Source organism: Pelobates fuscus, chromosome 10 (assembly GCF_036172605.1).
Source record: "Pelobates fuscus isolate aPelFus1 chromosome 10, aPelFus1.pri, whole genome shotgun sequence".
Classification (NCBI taxonomy): Eukaryota; Metazoa; Chordata; class Amphibia; order Anura; family Pelobatidae; genus Pelobates; species Pelobates fuscus.
In genome coordinates, this window is record NC_086326.1 from 109130450 (window position 1) to 109150605 (window position 20156).

Consider the following 20156-nt stretch of genomic DNA (forward strand, 5'->3'; position numbering starts at 1 on the left):
ACCACTATGGGAGGGAGGGGGGGTATAAGGACCACTATGGGAGGGGAGGGGGAAGTAAGGACCACTAGGGGAGGGGAGGGTAAGGACCACTAGGGGAGTGGTGAGTCAGGACCACTGGGGGGGGGGAGTGAAGGAACATGGGGGTGGGGAGGTAAGGACCACTGAGGGAGGAGGAGGGGAAGTCAGGACATATGGGGGGGGAGGGGGCGGCAAAACATTTTTTGCCTACGGCGGCAAATATCCTTGCACCGGCCCTGCACACACTGCATTCACACACTGCATTCATACACACACACACTGCATTCATGCACACACACTGCACTCATACACACACGCTGCACTCATACACACACACATACGCACACACTGCATTCATTATACACACACTGTAAATAATTATTCAATTAATATATTTTTTTTAGGATCTAATTTTATTTAGAAATTTACCAGTAGCTGCTGCATTTCCCACCCTAGTCTTATACTCGAGTCAATAAGTTTTCCCAGTTTTTTGGGATAAAATTAGGGGCCTCGGCTTATATTCGGGTCGGCTTATACTCGAGTATATACGGTATATCTTTATTTTTTAATATAGAACATATAAATCTACATACAATGTAATAACATGTTATACATTTTCTATTATTATGTACAATTGTGAATTTTAGATAATATTAATATTGGATAAATATAAGATGACATAGAGCACAATATATTTTTATTTTACATAATATATATTTTTTTCAGTTTTATTGTTTTTGTCTTTCCCTTTGTATTGTATACCATGTGCGTATTGTATGTAAAGAAGCTTTATACAATAAAAAATTAAAAATTTCCAAAAAACAACTGTTTGCCTGTAGAACTGGCAAAACCCCAAAATTGTGTATTGATTAATAGTATGAGCAAAACTGACAAATTTCCAAAATAACTCAACTGAAAAGAAATTCTGTCGGTTATGCCTTCAGGTCAGCTACTTTGGTTTTGACATTTTGAATTCAAATGGAATTATCATTTTAGTGAATTACCCTGTATATTTGAGATATTTCATCCAGTTGATACATTATACGTAGTCAGCTAAGCAGCATTGTTGCAGCTTGAGGGATTGTTTTATAGTTGCATTTTCTTTGTGTATTGTATTTTCTCACTTGTTTCTTCTTTTTTTCCCTTTTTACTTTCTAGTGAGTCATTACACCAATGTTTTTGCTGTGTCTCAGTTTTGTGGAATTCTATGTGCTCCTTGGAACGGGATTATCATAGACAGATTTAAAGGCAAATACAAAGGTAAAAACTACAAACAACAAAAAAGCCCATATATTCCTACATTGTCATCCACACAGATTTCATAAATAATTATTAGAAGTCAGCTACACGTAGAAACATTGAACCATTAGACTCAAGATGGAACAAGTGAGCCTACACATAAAAGAACTGGCAGTAGTACCACAAGCAAAGATAACATTAAACACTGCAATAGGGTGTTAAATTTGAACTTGATAGGTTTTGTGCACAAAGTATGTACACGTGTATGCAAGCTGAATGCTTCAAATAAAGAAACAAAGAAAAACTATTTACAAGACAACAGACATGCATTTTTTTTTTTTTTTGCAAAGTGTATACAGTCTTGCCTTTCAATAGTCTCATATCTACTACCTGCAGATATTGCAAACCTTCCCCTTTGTCCCTAGCACCGACTTTATTTGGCTGTCCAATCACAGATTTAAATAAGTTATATTACAGCTCATTAAAAATCAATGCAAAGCAGGCATTCTGCTTGCCTTTTGAGATTAGTCCCACGGAGCTAAAATGCCAGGAAGTAACAGAACCAACTGTAGAACGAAAAAAGAGGACATACTCTTCATACATAACGCTATGTGCTTTATGCATTTAGAGTATGTTTACTGTGGGGCATTAGGTGGGGTTTGGGCGGGGCTTGAGGTAATATGAAAGTAGTGAGGCTATAAAATTTACCCTTGGTCTGAAGCCCCTGGTCTTTGTGCCTAGCAATGTTCCTGCTTAATAGTAAGTTTATAACCTTATCTTACATTTCAACTTTATTATATGCTTTTCAACCTATGCTTTATTTGAGTTTCTATGTGTGTGTAAAATGTTTGTTTTCTGGCTTAAAAAAAAGAAAAGAAGAAGCCAGGTGATGCATGTTCCATTATGTTTAGTCACTATTTATTTGGCATTGGTGGGCAAACTGGACGGTAATATAGTCAGAGTCCTGGGATAGAGTCTTCAGTTAGATGCTGGACTGTGTATGCCAATAGAGGGTGCAGGAATATGAAGTTATATCTTCTCGCTATGCACAGAGCTTCCAGTGCAAGAGTATGTATGCTCACAGGACTACAACTCCATTGCTTGTCAGCCACCAATCATAACGTAGAAGATGGATTGTGATAGTAGTCGAAGAGGGGGTAGAGCAGAGGCCACAAGTGGGGAAATTAAGGTGGTATGGCTAAAGGGGTCCAAGTGGAAAAGGAACAGTGGGCAGGATGACACAAGGGAGGGAGGGGGTATGGAAAGAAAGACACAAGGTGCAGGGCTGGAGCAAGGAGTTTTGGCTACATTGGCTAAGGGGCATGGCCAGAGCAAGGGTGTTTGGCTACATTCCCCCAATGCATTTTCATCTGTGTGTCTCTTAACCTCCTTTTGAAGTTCTCACCCCTTTATCCTCTTTGTGTTTCTTTTCCCCTATTTTGAATGTCTTACCCCTTTTGTATAATTTATCCCACTGTTGTGTCTTACAGTCCCATTATATATGCCCATCTGTCTGTCTTGCACCAACCTTAGTGTATCATATCCCCTTTTAGTGTACCCTACCCCCCTTAGTGTCTCTTACAACCCCAGCCCCTTAGTGTGTCTTTTTCTCTCCCTCCAGCCTCTCTTTGTGTCTCTTTCTCTTCTGCAGGGGATGTGGTGGGGAGACATATGGAGGGGCTGCAGGGAGGTGGGGAGACACATGGAAGGGGCTGGAGGGGGGAGAAACACATGGAGGGACTGCAGGGGGGAGGAGACAAATGGAAGGGGCTGGAGGGAGGTAAACACATGGAGGGGCTGCGGGGAGGGGGAATACACGTGGAAGGGGCTGCAGGGGAAGGGGTAAGAAAGACATGGAAGGGGCTGCAGGGAGGGGGGAAATGAGACACATGGAGGGGCTGAGGGGAGGCAATGAGACACATCGAGGGGCGGGGGCAATTTTAACACTTTGGCCCCATGGTTTCTAGTTATGCTTCTGCTTGCAGCTAAGATCAAGGGAGGTCTGCAATAATAACATGCAGGTCTGCAAGTATCTGTATTTTCTGCCTAATTTACTTGTTACTCAAAGTTAGATTGCCCTCTTTTGTTGTGTTTTCTTTGTGTTTTGAGTGTGTTTTCCTGAGGAAGCTATTGGTTTGTCTAGTATGTCACACCAAGAGACATTGCATGAAACTTTTTTTCAGACTGAACAGGGAGCCTGGTGAACACAAATCTACATATAGGAAACTTGGAAAACCTATCTTCCTTGTATTTTGTGTGCTCTGATCTTATATATAAAACCACAATTACTGAAACACCAACCAAGCATGCAACAACATAAGTATTTTATGAACATAGAGCAGTCATGATCATGCATCATAAATCTCTTTTTCTGTCAATTTCAGACTCAACGGCAGACCTACATTCCTGTGTGGTTTCACTGGCTATCACTGCTACACAATGCATGCTTTTCTCAATCAGTGCCACACTATCAATACTCCCTGCCTTCTATGCAACATTTATCCTGCAAGTTCTAAACCGCTCTTTCCTGTATGGAGGCAACGCAGCATTTCTCTCAATAGCGTAAGGTTTTCTTCTTACATTTATAATAACTATGACTGAGACAGATTGGAGAGGAAAATGAGTAGCAAGAGAGATTTAGTAAACTGGAAGACAGAGAACCTGAAATATATGGGGTAACATTGACAAAGACAAAACTGTAAAAATAAAGACAGGCACTGTGTGTGACAGACATGACATTGAAAAAGGCAGAAAGACAGAGAAAAGTTGGAAAACATGAGTGAGAAAAATATAATGTGTGAAAATGATGGATAGTCAGAAAGCAAAAGAGCTAAGGTGTAACAAAAATATAGAAAATACATACCTGTCTTAATTTTCTTGACTTGGTTAAATCATGGCACCATTAGCTAGCTACTCACATCCAAGCAAAAAGAACAGGAAACAGAACGTAAAGGGTTACTTTAACCAAGTTCTTAACCTAAGCTAATTTTCATCTATATGACAATATCTAATTAGGCAGTGCTTTTTTATGTCAATCTTTGTTTCTGTGCAAAAGAGTACAAACAGGCTTGCAACGCCACAACAGCAACCTCAAGCTTTAATAATATATGGTTTCATATTGTTATGAATGTATTTGCACAATTCTATGAAGAAAAACCCCCCAAAACAATAATAATTCAGGCAGGTTCCTCATGTGTGACTGTTCACTAAAATAAGTGTGTAGCTTAGGCATTCAAGGTTTAAGATTAACCAAAGACGAGGTATAAAACCAGACATCTTTAGCAGAACATGAAATCAGTCTATATTAAGTGCCCCTTAACTTGATTTGTGAACTTACTGCGTACAAAACTAGGTTGACATGGTAAAGTAACAGAAGAATAAGAGTGCAAACATTTGATAAAATAAAAAGTATTGGTCATTTAACCATAAGCTAGTCAATTATTAGCGTGAGCTTACTATAGGTAGACATAACACTTAGTAAGTAGTTAATATAGTAAAACACCGATAGTAAATCAGATAAAATATTATACATCTCACTGGCATCAAGAAATCATTGGTTGAGAAGGCTTAGTAGTAGCACTACATAAAAAAAAAAAAAAAAAAACCATAAACAGACCTAAAGAAAGAGCTTCAGCACCAAAAAAGAACTTTGTGATAGAGCAGAGTAACTAGAGTTTATCCAACTCCCCTTTGAGGGGTAATCAGGGACCCCAGAGATCGCCTCCTCCTCAATAGACCAGTGGCCTCCTGTGGTGGCAGGTAAGCCCCAAGCACCCTCCAGGCACTGGTACATGCTCTCATGCCAGAGCGCAACTGGCATTCCTAGTTGTCTCGTGTGCTGTAATGCGTCAATTAGGGTGGCCAGTCGGCCATCACATCAGAATCTGCTGAGTGTGGAAGCAGTACAGGGGTTGTGAGACCCAACGTGCCCAAAGCCTGAAGAAAGTCGGCCTCACCCATCCAGCGCCATCTTGTTTCGCAGTTGCTGCCGATGGGGATTCCATGACCCTCTGAAGCCATGTATTGATACTCCATGTATCGCGCTGCAGCAGGGTAGGATGTTGCGGCACAGTAGGTGCAGAGGGGATAGCTATCCACAGCCAGAAGGATTGGCACAAGCGGTCGAAAGTCTGCAGGATTTCTCACTTGGCAGTCATTTTAGGATCGTCAGGTACGTGTTGTGTCAAGTTATGATGGTGTATACAACAGTTAGCCATGTGAGGTGCTGGTTTGGTCAGTGTAGGCTGGGATCACCATGCTGGCCCTAAGGTTGTGTAACGGAGCAAAGATGATAACGGGACACCTCAGAACAAGAGACCAGCCGCTTCTCCATGCCAAGCCACCCAATAGGCCACAGAGGAGCGTGCCACAGAAATCATCTGTTTTTTTGGACGGTTAATCAGTCCTGAGTATGGCAGAGTGACTGTCAGCTGAGCCAGTACTATGTCCATCGGTAAAATCGTCCAAAAAGTCACTTTTTATTTTGCTGAAATACATTGAACAAAATTATAAACTCAACACTTTAGTTAGTTTTTGCCCCCATTTTTCATGAGCTGAACTCAAAGATCTAGGACTTTTTCTATGTACACAAAAGGCCTATTTCTCTCAAATATTGTTCACAAATCTGTCTAAATCTGTGTTAGTGAGCACTTCTCCCTTGCCCAAATAGTCCATCCACATCACAGGTGTGGCATATCAAGATGCTGATAAGACAGCATGATTATTACACAGGTGTGCCTTAGGCTGGCCACAATAAAAGGCCACTTCAAAATGTGGGTTGTTTGACTCATGGAAATTGACACATTCTGGAGAAAAAGATTATACCTATTATTCTATGGTACATGTACTCCAGAATAGATAGATTTCTATTGAATGAATCAGCTTTGGACTCCGTTATTAATCAGAAATATTACGCATTGATTTGTCTGACCATACACTGATTATATTACACCTAAAAGAAACATACGCGGATGCACCCACAAGATCATGGAAGTTAGGTGATCACTTACTACATGGTAGCCTCTAAGCTCAGACATTTAACCAGCCACAATAGGACAGAATACATAATAAACGAAATAGGTGAAAAAATATTTCACCCGAAACAAATCAGCAACATATTCGACAAATATTACCAATCACTATCCAACTTAAAGAACGATTCAAGCACCCCACAACCTTCCACTGTTAAAATAAGATTTTTTTTTAGATAAACTCCCAATCCCAAAAATGAATAATACCCAAATCTCACAACTTAATAAAGATATAGACCCATCCGAAATCATCAAAGTTATTGAAGAATCCTCAACAGGAAAAGCCACAGGCCCAGATGGGTTTACCATGCTCTAGTACAAAAAATGTATTAATATTTTATTCACATATCTAACCAAATTATTTAATTTCTATAAAAACAATAGTATAATGTCCCCAGAAGCCACACAGGCTAGAATAATAAACATACCAAAACCAGGTAAAGATCCAGATATATGCCAAAACTTCAGGCCTATTTCGCTATTAAATACTGATACAAAAATGTATGCGAAGGTGTTCGCCAACAGATTAATAGATATAGCTACTAAATTGATTAATGAAGACCAGGTAGGGTTTTTTTGCAGGCAGACAGGCTTCCAACAGCACGAGGCGTTTTATAAGCCTCATACATCACATTAACATGTGATGTGGGCCAGATCGTGGGCCTGAGTAATAATAGAGTAACCTACCCAGAACCTAGATGCGAGGAGTGAAATTGGCAAAAGCTGGCATGAATAGAAGACACTTGTAAATGCTACAGTTCTGGTCTGACAAAAGCACCAAAGGAATTTTACATGTTAATTGTAAAGTCAAAAGGTTTATTGAAATAAGCCAAACTTAAACCAAATTACCAACCTAAAAGGACACATTTGTCAAAGCAGGAACAATTCCTCTGACTAATCTTCCCAAATGCACCTGTGGGAAGAACATCACAATGACAATGTCAGGGTGGCAGTCCGATGACCGGGACCCAGTATGCCTGATGTTGAAGTAGGAGTCACAGTGGAAGTGGATTAGCAGGGACTGGTGCAGGGTAACTGCACGCCCCCTGGTGTTGAGCACCAGCATTTGTGCGGCCACTTACCAGGACCCTGATGCAGCTACAGCGGATCCCAGGAACTAGGAGCTTGGAAATAAGCAGACCTCCCAGGAGCTGAATAGGGAGGCTCTGCAGCAGGAATGTATCCAGTACAGAAACAAGGCAAGGCTAGGATAGGCACCAAACAAGAAAACAAGACAAAACTAGGAGAACCCAGAACCGGAGAAGGACAGAAAGCAGAACCCAGAACACGTACAAAAGACATGAGGAAAACAAGAACAGGGCAGGACAGGACTGTACATGAACTCGGAATACAAGACAAAATAAAACAAAACTAGAGATACAAGGCAAAACAAGAGGAGACATAACAAAGTACTATATGGGAAAAACTATGGGGATTTAGTTACATTATATGATCATACATTGCATAAGCCTGCCACAACGCCAATGTAACCCATATTTGTCAGGTCCTACTCTGCCTAATGTCTGCTAAATAAACCATAATAAAGCACATACAGCACTTACCTGCAAGAAAAGGCAGAGGACTTGAGCAACTGCCTGCAAAACAAAAGGAATCATGGAAAAGGAACAGGTGTGGCAACATAAAACAAACATTTAAAGGAAAGAGACTGGGAATTCCAGGAATGAACCCAGAAAACCCAGCAAAAAGAAAACCAGACATAGAATAGAAAACCAGAAAAACCAAGAAAAACTAAACAAGAATTGTAAAACGAGTACTGGATACCAGAAGCCATAGCCAGAAGGATCCACAGCTAGGAACAGGATGTGACACATAAGATGTCAACCAAATGGTAATATATCAGAAATAACAACTCTAAATAAAAATAGAAATAATCATGTGCAATTATTGTAACCTGTAATATGTAACCTGTAATATCATTCGTAACCAGTTACAGATATACCTACCCCTACACACCCATACACACACAGACTGACCCACCCCACACAGACTGAACCATACACACAAACTGACCCCCACACACACAGTCTGAACCTCTCACACACAGACTGACCTTCCCACACACAGACTGACCCCCACACACCCATACACACACAGACTGACCTCCCCACAAAGACTAAATGAAGGGTACAACAGGGATGACTTTATGCAGGCCAACTGGCTGGTTTATATGCAAAAGGGTTTACAGTGACATATTCCAGGGGTATTCCCCAATGGACCTGAGAGGGGACTATGACAAAATTCATACTGTAAATACGTTGGCTCTCAGGTCCAGGACACTCCCACATAAAATAGGATAATCCTTCCCCTATGCTTGGGAAATAATTGAGTCATGGCTTGTACTAAACTCCAGTATCTCCAGGCACAAAAAAACATACATGTCAACAAAACCCAGAAAGTACCTTGAAATCCATAGAAACTCCACAAAAAAATCATATTCCCTGCGCACAAGATCCTATACCCAAAACAGTTCCACAGTTTCAGAGGTAGTGGTTGTTCCATTTCGGGAAGTCTAAAAACCTAACCTGGCTCATGGGTAGCGTTTGTTCCCCTAATTCATGGGAACAAAACTACCTATAGTGCTGACCGGCGGTTGGGAAGTTGAGTGTCTGATTTTAGTTCCAGACACTCAATGGCCAAGTCCCGCTGCCTCTTTTGTGCAAACAAGATGGCCGCCGTTTTCTCCAACACATGGCGTTCAGTCATATGAACGGCGGCCCCACAGGGAGAGCACTTAATCTGTTGTTTTTCTTTGTAGTTAATGAGCCAGAACGGTGGTCGGTGGTCGGTAGTTTTATCTACTGAATTATAAAAATCTAAGTTAACTAACTAAGTGTGCGCTTTCTCTACAATCTGGCTCCAGGACTCCTTTTGTTACCACAGATATGCTCATAACTCCATACATTTTGTAAGTGTTTTTAACCGTTTGTTAATTTGAATAAAGGGAAAACAGAGAGAACTATGTCTCCATTTTCTGTTCCCTATAGATCATAAGACATCCATGATTGAAGAGACTGATTTAATGGTCAATAGGTAATTAGGAACAAGAAGACTTTGTACCTAAACCTTATATTTGCAAATATAGGTTCTATATAATATATCGGCCACAGGTGGCTACAGCTCCTACTATTTAGCAGCAGGAGTCTGATATCTTTAAGCTGGTACATATTGATACATTGTCTTATTATCATTTGTTATTGGTTTCACATTTTATACTTCTTGCTACATTGGTACTATGAACTGATATTTTATTTTATTTTATTCTATTGCATTTTATTTTCATTTTCTATTTCATGTTGTATGTCTTATTTGATGCACCAACTTTTTTTGACCCTTATAGCTAATACATGCGTTCATTTTTTAAGCTATTAATGGGGGCTTATCTAACCAGTTGAAATTTTTGAGAGTTGTGATTCAAGTATATACCCAGTTCAATCCTTGTTTTTCCACTCTGTTCTGGATAGATTATTCTGTCCTTTTTACACATACATATGCACACTGGCCCATTGGATCAGAGCATACTAAGCTGCTGGTTTGCCAATAGCCAGTAGTCTCCTTTTTGTGTGGGTTGGATGCTGCACACACTGCCCCAGCAACCACTACTGCTCTCCTGGCCAATGAGTGTGATCTTTGATTTCCACGCTGACCATGCCACCCCTCTCATGCCTATCGTCCCAAAGCCACTGCCTCGTGGTGTTATGGTAATTCCGACCCTGCATGGGTTAAATATTTGTAAAAAATCTTAAATATTCAGCTTCAGTTTTGTGAATGTCTCCTTATCACAACTCATTCTTTATGCAATAAATCTATACATGTCAGTATGTTTCAATGATTAATACAATAAGAGACCAAACTATAAACATTAAACTCAATAACTAATCATCTGGCTAAAAACAAAAATCATTGTGATGATTTTCTCTTTTTTCTCCTTTTTGTTCTGATACTGATGTCATCTTTCCACTTACTTTTGGTGTTTTAGATTTCCAAACCAGCATTTTGGGAAGCTGTTTGGACTCGTAATGTCTCTTTCAGCTGTCGTGTTGCTCTTGCAATATCCAGCATTTTACATTATCCGGACGCATCTACAGAGTGACCCCTTGTATGTGAGTAATACATAGATACTTTGATAGAATTTTGCTGTTTTGTTTTATGTCATCCAAGAATTGGCCAATTATTGTAGAATTTACGATCCAAAGAATCATTCATTAAGTATCTGTAACAATATATTAATAATGTTACTCCATTGCTCCATGTGATTTGTAAGTCTACTTTAAACAGTTGACAGATATAACCCTGTTATCTGAGAAATAGGCATGTGCATGGGAAAAATATTCGGTTCGGCATTCCGAAATTCGGGATTTTCGCAATTCGGCACTGTAATATTCGTAGTGGTTGTATTGACTGTGTGTGATATATGTGTGTATTGGATGTGTGTGATATTTGTGCTGGGTTTATTTGCTGTTAGTGATGTCGCGAACATAAAATTTTCCGTTTGCGAACGGCGAACGCGAACTCCCGCAAATGTTCGCGAACGGGCGAACCGCCATAGACTTCAACAGGCAGGCGAATTTTAAAACCCACAGGGACTCTTTCTGGCCACAATATTGATGGAAAAGTTGTTTCTAGGGGACTAACACCTGGACTGTGGCAAGCCGGAGGGGGATCCATGGCAAAACTCCCATGGAAAATTACATAGTTGATGCAGAGTCTGGTTTTAATCCATAAAGGGCATAAATAACCTAACATTCCTAAATTGTTTGGAATAACATGCTTTAAAACATCTGGTATGATGTTGTATCGATCAGGTAGTGTAAGGGTTACGCCCGCTTCACAGTGACAGACCAAACTCCCCGTTTAACGCACCGCAAACAACCGCAAACAGTCCATTTGCACAAGGTTGGATACCAAGTTAGCCATGTCCCGTTCCTTGTCCTCACTGATGTCATTGAAGGTCTCTTCCTCCACCCAGCCACGTACAAAACACCAAGGGTCCCCGAAAGGTGACAACAAGTCCCCTGTTTTTTTTTTTTTGTTTTTTTTAAATGTACACTACTGTTACACCAGATATGAGTTACACTGGTGTGACACTGTGCCCTGGCAGGCCCTGAAACGCACACGTGTAAAGGAAACTGACTGTTATTATATTACAGTCAAAAAAGTGGTTTTTTTTTTTAAATGTGACACCAGATATGAGTGGTGGCACTGGGCAAGTGGGCACAGTATACGCTGTGAGTCTGACACACACGCTGGCAGGCAGGCAACTGCAATTAGATTACACAGGAAAAAAAAAAACAGACTGATGTTCTAGCCCTAAAAAGGGCTTTTTGGGGTGCTGTCCTTACAGCAGAGATCAGATGAGCCCTTCAGGACTGTAGTGGACACTGAATACACTAGCCTAGCTATCGATTTCCCTATTGAATCATCAGCAGCTATACTGTCCCTCCTCTCACTAAGAATGCAGCTTCCGGGGGGCGGGGCCTAGCTGTCATGAAGGAAAGAAGCACTTCGTGTGAGCTCCCTCAATATCTCACTTTAAGCAGCTATCAACAAGCGAATTTCACCCCAGCAATGTTGCTCCTACCTGACCGACCCAACATGCTTAATAGCGGTCAGCAACTCGACAGAGTCTTACTTATCTCCGCGTGGCAAGTGTGGCCTGGTGCTCACCGGGCAGGAGAGGCAGTCGATCTCCTGATCCTGGGATGCCCAGGAGCAGCTACTTCCCGGCAGGAGCTCCGTTACCCCCCTTTCGGACCGGTGGGGGTTATCCCGGTCCACCCCTAAGAGGCTGTCTGGAGCTAATGGACGCACAGAGCACAGCCGCCCAGGCTGACATACTCATCTGCGACTCTCCCAATATGGCGGCAGCCACGTGTCCTCCTGGTACCAGCAAAGCATGGCAGGATATTGAGTCAAAGCTGGACAGACTCTTTAATCAATTTTGGAAGCAAATAACAAGCAGGAAGCCCCAACAAGCTCCACCACAGCCCCAACAAGCTCCACCACAGCTAAGTGAAGCAGTCCCCATTAAAATCCACCAACGCAAAAGGCATCGAAGACGGGACCGGAGGCACAAACAGAAATGCAGAGCCTGCTCCACGTCAAGCACTCGCCTCCACCTTAAGCCACCACAATCCCGCACCGGACGTGAAGCACCACCGGGACAGATCCGACCACCCGACAAAACAAGCTTCCACCACCTCAAGCCGCGAACCCGGCACTCAGCCAGAGACTTGCCTTTGTTGTTCCAGGTATCAGGGACTCCTAGGGTCTGCACCTGGTGCCCAGAAGGGATCGGATGAGCACAAGCAGTAAAACAGCAGCCTGCCAAGCATGTCCCACTATAGTCCCACTATATATCCTCCACACCATGCCTTTGATCACATTAACTGCTCTCTGCACATTAACTAATCGTAAAGTAGCAAGCGTTTAAACATGTCATTATTTCGCCTCCTAAAGAGTTTATTGTCGTAGTTCCTTACATGCCTTTACCTTAACCGTTCATGTATTATGTTATTCACTAGTCTCATCTCATGGGGCGACTCACACTTGATTTATAACTAGTGGTGGAGCTGCTGATATAAATACACAGTTGATAACGTGCAAGCCACACCCTAAACATGACAGCCATCTTTCACAACAATGTACTGCTACATACTCATACCCTCAGTGCAACTAGATATGATATACGCACGTTCAGCCTAGCATGCTCAAATATAACACACTTCTGTCTAAAAAAAAAAGAATAAAAAAAAAGAATGCAGCTTCAGAATTAATCTAATTGTATGCTGTCTAGGAGGTGGGAGGGTCTGGGAGGGAGGGTCTGCTGCTGTTTGGCTGGAATGTGTCTGCTGACTGTGAGGTACAGGGTCAAAGTTTACTCAATGATGACGAATAGTGGGCGAACCGAACATCGCATATGTTCGCCATCCCTGGCGAATGCGAACAAGCTATGTTCGCCAGGAACTATTCGCCAGCAACTATTCGCCAGCAAACCGTTCGGGACATCACTATTTGCTGTGTGTGATAGGTATTTCATTCAGATAAAAGTATGTATGCAGGCCCATGTGTGAATACAAGTGTATTCACATGCACACAGTCCCAGGCACAAAGTAACAGGTTACACACACACACAGTTGAATAACAAAAACTGAATACGAAAAAGTCTGAAATTTTGGACGAAATCATATTCGTCCGAAAACAAATGCACATGTCTAAAACATAATATATATCAAACTGTTAAAACATTATTGACTGTTAAAACATTGACACAAATGTATAATTGTTATATTTATTATTATTACTTAAAAAACTATTAAAAATCATTTAAAAGACAAAGGAGTGTTAAATCAATTTAACTGGAATAATTTGGAATTTATTTTCTGGAATGACTGGCTAAACGTTTTTATTTGTTATAATTCTTTATTTTTGTAGTGCATCGATAGACATAGAAACTTTTACTGACATATCATCAAGAGTAAATGTGACAGTCATTGCATTTATGAGACAACAAGGGGGGCATCTACCCCATTTGGTTCCCAGTCTGGGAAGGTGCTTCTGCCACCCAGTGGCAGGAGTAAAACTCAATTCTTCAAGACTGGCATTCCGAGGGTGCCAGTCTCCGGCTTGTTGATGCAACATCTCCCAGAAGTGCTCGAACAGCCAGTCATATTTAGTGAGGTCAGTGGCTAGTTGCAGGGCTAAGTCAGCTACATGGTGTCACACTGCCATTTTGTAAAGCAGCCCTAAATGCCTCTGTGTACAAATATTTTTCGATGCAGATGCAGGTGAGTGGGGCAGCTTCCCCAGTGGGGACCTGGATAACCCTCGCCAGTCCAAAGGGGGAGGTAACGGGGCCAGCAAGATGTAGTGTTGTAGAGCCTGTGTGATTCCCCTACGCAAAGGAGCAGGATGGGGCCATCCACTCTGCTCACTGTCCAAGTAGTCCTCAGTCACAGGAGCAGCAGTTCTCCCTCTAAAGAACTCAAAAATCACCTTATTTTGGGCATATACCCAGCTCCTGCAGTTGTTTGTCAAATATATCATCATATATTTGTTGCTGGATGGTTAATGTTTTGGCTGTTATCAGCAAAATAGGCCTCTTTTTTGCAGGAGATACTCTTGCATGCAGCCTGCTAGCATGGTGGCCAGGCCCCCGCCCCCTTGGTTAAACATTTTTGACAAAGATGAATTCTTTGATGATGAATTGACTCGGCTACGTTCCTCGCTATTGTGTATTTCTAGCTTGCTTTGACCTTGGCTTGTTTCTGGCATTTCTTGTAATTTCTTTTATTCTGGCCATTCTAAGGACCGGTTTAGGGACTTTCTACCTGTCTACCTTTGGCTGGATGTGAAGGATTATGGACAAACATGCCACGTATGTGCCTGATCTAAAACCTCGCATGCCTTGCCCTGTGGTCTGTTGCAACCTTTGGACATACCTAAAAAAAACCATGGTCTAGCACATCCATTTATTTTATAGTAGAATTACCTAAATGGAAGGGTAATACCTTGGTCTTAACTATCACAGATAGGTTTTCCAATATGGTACATTTTGTTTCCTTGCCTAAGCTTCCCTCGTCTATCGAATTAGCGGATATCTTTGCTAGATAAGTATTCCGCTTACATGGCATACCCAAAGAGATAGTGTCCGATAGGGGTCCTCAATTTATCTCTTGATTCTGGAAGGCATTTACTAACCAACTTGATATCAAGTTATGTCATTCTTCAGCCTATCACCCTCAATCCAACGGTGCTGCTGAAAGGACTAACCATTCTTGGAACACTACCTACGGTGTTTTATCTCTGACAACCAGGATAATTGGGCGAAACTGCTTCCCTGGGCTGAGTTTGCTCATAATTGTACCCGAAGAGCAGGGCCAGATTAAGAGCCCAGTGGGCCTGGTGCTGACAATTATGATGGGCCTAATTACAAAATCTTATTGACCAAAAACACTAAAACAGTCCTACCTCCTAAGCGTCATGTATCTGATGGAGATGATGCTGGAGGGAAACTCATAGGATGCAGCTATGAGAAAACACATACTAATCTCATGCTTTCAAATAAACCCATACCCCCTAACAGCAGTGTCCAGGAAATAAGGAAGTCTATGGATGGGGTAAAAGGCTGCGCAACTTACACAAATCACATAACCAGAACTGCCGAAAGGGATGAACATACACAAAAATGGGGCATTTCTGTGTCCCCATGTCTTCCAGTGTCCCCATGTCTCTAGGACACTAGGGGGCATTGAGAGACATTGGGACACTGGGAGACCTGGGGACACTGAGATACTAGGGAACACTGGGAGACCTGGGGACACTGAGACTCATGGGGACAATAGGAGACCTGGGGACACTGGGTGACTGAGACATGAGAGGACACTGGGAGACATGGGGCACTGAGACAATGTGATACATAGGTGACACTGTGATATATAGGGGACACTGGAGACTTGATAAAGACCTGGGTAAAAACGTCAAAACGTTGCAGTGTCCAATAAACCAGCTTAAATCTATCACAGTGAGTGCCTGAGATTTTTTTCTTTTATACTAGGGGACACTGAGACACTTGGGGGCACTGTGAGAAATGGGGACACTAGGAGACTAGGGGACACTGAGACACTATGGATACTAAGACACTACGGACACTGAGAGACACCAGGGACACTGGGAGAGATGGGGCACTGAGACACTCTGATACATAGGGGACACTCTGATACATAGGGGACACTGGAGACTTGATAAAGACCTGGGTACAGGTCAAAACGTTGTGGTGTCCAATAAACCTGCTTAAATCTATCACAGTGAGTGCCTGAGATTCTTTTATACTAGGGGACACTGAGACACTAGGAGACATGGGGACACTGGGAGACATTGAGACACTGAGAGACTAGGAAACACTGAGACACTAGGGACACTGGGACATTAAGAGACACCAGGGACACTGGGAGACATGGGAATACTGAGATACTAGGAACACTGGCTGGGAGACATGGGGACACTGGAAGTGCCCCATGTCTCCCAGGTCTCAAAGTCGCCCAGTGTCCTCATCTCTCCCAGTGTCACCATGTCTCTTAGTGTCCCCTAGTGTCTCAGTGTCCTCATGTTGCCCAGTGTCCCCTAGTGTTTGTATCCCCATGTCTCCCAGTGTCCCTTAGAGTCTTTGCCCCCATGTCTCCCAGGGTCCCGATGTAACTAGGACACTGGGGGACACTTAGAGACATTGGGACATTGTGAGACATGGGGACACAGATACATGGGGACTCTGGGAGACTAGGGGACTCTGGGAGACTAGGGACACTGAGAGATATGGGGACACTGAGAGACACCAGGGACGTTGGGAGACATGAGGACACTGAGACACTAGGGACACTGGCTGGGAGACATGGGGACACTGAGAGAATAGGGGCCACTGGGAGACATGGGGTCACTGTGTCCCTAGTGTCTCAGGGTCCCCATGTTCCCCAGTGTCCCTATGTCTCAGCGTCCCCAAGTCTCTCACCGTCCCTATGTCTCGCAGGCCCGGAGCTGCTGTCTGGCCTCTCTGTGCAGAGCTGCTCCCCCACGGATCAGTGAGTAGAGAGAGGCAGGGAGGGAGATGCTGTAACTTCTTATCCCTGCCTCTCTCCACAAAAAACGGCCCTACTGGCCGGTGCTGGTATTGCAGAATAATCTCTGTTTATACTCTGTTTATTTCTGCAATACCAGCACCGGCTAGGCAGCCTCAAATACCTGAGAAATATTTCTGGCAATATACCTGGCAACCATAAGAAATACATGAGAAATACCTGGCAACCCTAAGAGTAGTGAGTAAAAAAAAAAAAAAAACTTTTTTTTTGTTTTTTGTTTTTTAAATCCATGGGCCTATCCCATGGGCCTGGGCCTGGAGCTTCAGCTCCATCAGCCCCTATGTTAATTCGGCCCTGCCGAAGAGAGTCCACGAGCCGCAGCCCTTTTTACCTCAACTATGGCTTCCATCCTTCCAGCTGTCTTTCCTTCATTGGAGATACCATCTGTAGAGGAATATTTGGGTGGCCTCAGGGCCACGTGGGAGCAGGTTCAACACATCCTGGCTCATAAAGTCGCCGTGCAGAAAAAATACGCCGACAGAAACGACAAGATGCTCCGATTTATCAAGAGGGTGATAGGGTTTGGCTCAGTACCAAGAAAATCAACCCGAAAGTGCCTTCCAGAAAATTGGCCTTACAATTGCCCTCTGCTTTGCGTATCCCGAATACCTTTCATGTGTCGTTATTGAAACCCTTTTCTTGCAAAAGGTTCACTAGACCCTTCTTTGCTCCTGCTCCTGTTGTGGTGGAGGGGCATGATGAATACGAAGTCCAGTCTATTGTGGATTCCTATCACTCCAGGGGTGTTCTTCAATACTTTATTCATTGGAAGGGATATGATCCTGAGGAGAGGTCCTGGGTTGGGGTTGTTGAAGTCCATACTCCTCGCCTATGTATATAGAGGACCCCTTTGGCATATAGGGGTAAGCATTGGTATTACCTTAGGATAGGCTATGCAGACCCATGCAGCCCGTTGTTCAATGAGGGCACATGGGTACTTTCACCTTGCCCAGAGGGGAGAGGAAAAGAAAGAGAAAAGAAAAAAAATGACAGAATATGTTTGTCTGAGCCTATTCACACCTATGTATTTGAATTACCATGTAATGTTATTTGATACATATTCGATAAGAGACTATGCTAAATTCAGGTATCCCATTAACCCATTGTCTATATATTTTTTAACATATCTTGTAACAATCTATCTGCCACAAGTGCAAACCCACTATTAGCCCTCTAGGCACTAACATCCTAGTTCCAGCCACATCTTGGCTCTGATACCAACCCACCAAACCGAGCCACCCAACGGGAGACGATGCTCTCCCTCACACCCACATCAACGAGAGTTCCTTTGTAAATACTTCTGTTTACCTATTTTACGTTTTCCCCCTTGCCTTCATTTTACTCTACTTCTCCTACCCCACCAATCCAAAAAAGGCACAAGTGTTCAAACCAACACAGCATCAAAACCTACAACATCGGGGGGGGGGGGCGTGGCCTATGACGAAACTGAGCGGACGTCTTTTCACGGAGCTCCGCTCAGACACAGAGAAAAATCACTGAAAATACAGCAAAATCGCGGCACTCCAACCCGAGAGACAGACACCCCGCCAAGCAGAGAGAATGGGGAAGAAGAATAAGAGACACCAAGGTCCGACCAAGCCCCAGGAGCCAGATATCAGACTGGCCTTCGAGAGGCCTGCGACCTCACAGAGATCCAAGATGGCGCCTGAGGCCCGCGAAACACCCGAGGCATCTGAAGCCTCTCAGGAGGAGGAAGACTCAATGCCCTCTCCTCGATCCTACACCACAGAGTCTGAGGAGGACGAAGCACCTGCCACAAAAGGTGACATTAAAAGGCTCCTGACGGAGATGAGACGGATCTGGAGGAGCGACCTGCAGACAGTGCAGACAGAGGTGGAGGAGGTACGGCAAAAAATCAGTAGCCTGGAAACAAGGGAAGCCTCCAGTGAGGAAAAACTCCAGACCTCAAGTCGAGACATACAAGACCTTACCTCACAGGTAAAACAAATTAGACGCACAATCACCACAATGGAGGTCAGACACAGGCGACGAAACTTACGCCTTAGAGGCATCCCAGAAGAGATCGGCACTACACAGCTCCTACCCTATACTCACACCCTCCTGACAGCCATGGGAATAACAGACGCACATAACCTACCTCTGATCACCTCGGCGTTTAGGGTAAGGAAGTCTGCTGCAGCGCCCACCGCGGCACCCAGAGATGTTATTGTGCTGACTCGGGATATCTCCGTTAGATCTGCCGTAATGTCTAAGTCCAGAGAACTAGGAACAACATTAATCGAGGGCCACAGGGTAGCCATATACCCAGACACACCATTCTCCGTACTTGTGGAGAAAAGACAACTAGCACCTATAGCCAGGACACTAAGGGACGCCAATATCAGGTACCGCTGGGGCATAGAGGGGTCCCTCCTCACAGAAGTTGAGGGAGAGAGATACGAGCTCACCTCAGAGGATGACCTGGAAAACTTCCTACAAAAAGCCGGTTTGACACGCATGCCGCAGCAAAAGACATCACCTCCCACCACGAATCAAGTGCAACAAGAGAGAACCATCGAAAAATGGCACAGCGCACCGTCCAGCAGCACCGTAAAGATGTTGACTCCACTTTCCAAGGTTGCTAAATCAAGACCCAACAAGTAGCGGAGACCACACAGAGTCGGAAAGAGCACAAAGACCCTCTAAAGGACACTATTACTCAATGGTCTACGGGACTTAGCCACCTAGTTTCACCATAAAGACAACTAAGAATGACCAACATATGGCCAGAGATCCCTATTGTTTTACCTGTTGCCAACAATATACCCATTATGACATAAATATGTACACGCTGTATACTTAAACGAATATAATGGAACAGATGTATATGTTATTTTAAGTCGAATAAAATACAAATTAAAAAAAAAAAAAAAAAACTACAACATCAACCACTAAACCATACGGTTTACTATTACGAATCTTGACCTGCCCAGCTACACACACTCCCATCAATATACAATATGAAAATATAATATAATATATATATTGCATAATGTACGCAGTATGAATACACCACATAAAAGGCGACTCCTACTAGACGATGCCAAACGCAATCACACTGAAATACTGTGCTTTCAAGAAACACATTTCATAACTAACAGGGTACCTAAATTTGGCTTGAATGAATACTCAACTCAATACCATGCAACACACATCAAAATGTAGAGGTGTCTCGTTCCTGATCCGCAAATCAGTCGCC

The 20156-nt window shown here is 43.1% G+C and overlaps 1 protein-coding gene across 1 annotated transcript in view; it reads left to right on the top strand.

Moving 5' to 3' along the window:
* The window catches only part of SLC43A3 (solute carrier family 43 member 3), a 166453-nt gene that overhangs the window by 138469 nt on the left and 7828 nt on the right, over positions 1-20156 (top strand). Inside the window, exons 10-12 of the mRNA XM_063434833.1 lie at positions 1177-1278; positions 3642-3819; positions 10285-10408. Of these exons, the coding sequence (XP_063290903.1) occupies positions 1177-1278; positions 3642-3819; positions 10285-10408 (404 nt within the window). The remainder of the gene's footprint in view (positions 1-1176; positions 1279-3641; positions 3820-10284; positions 10409-20156) is intronic.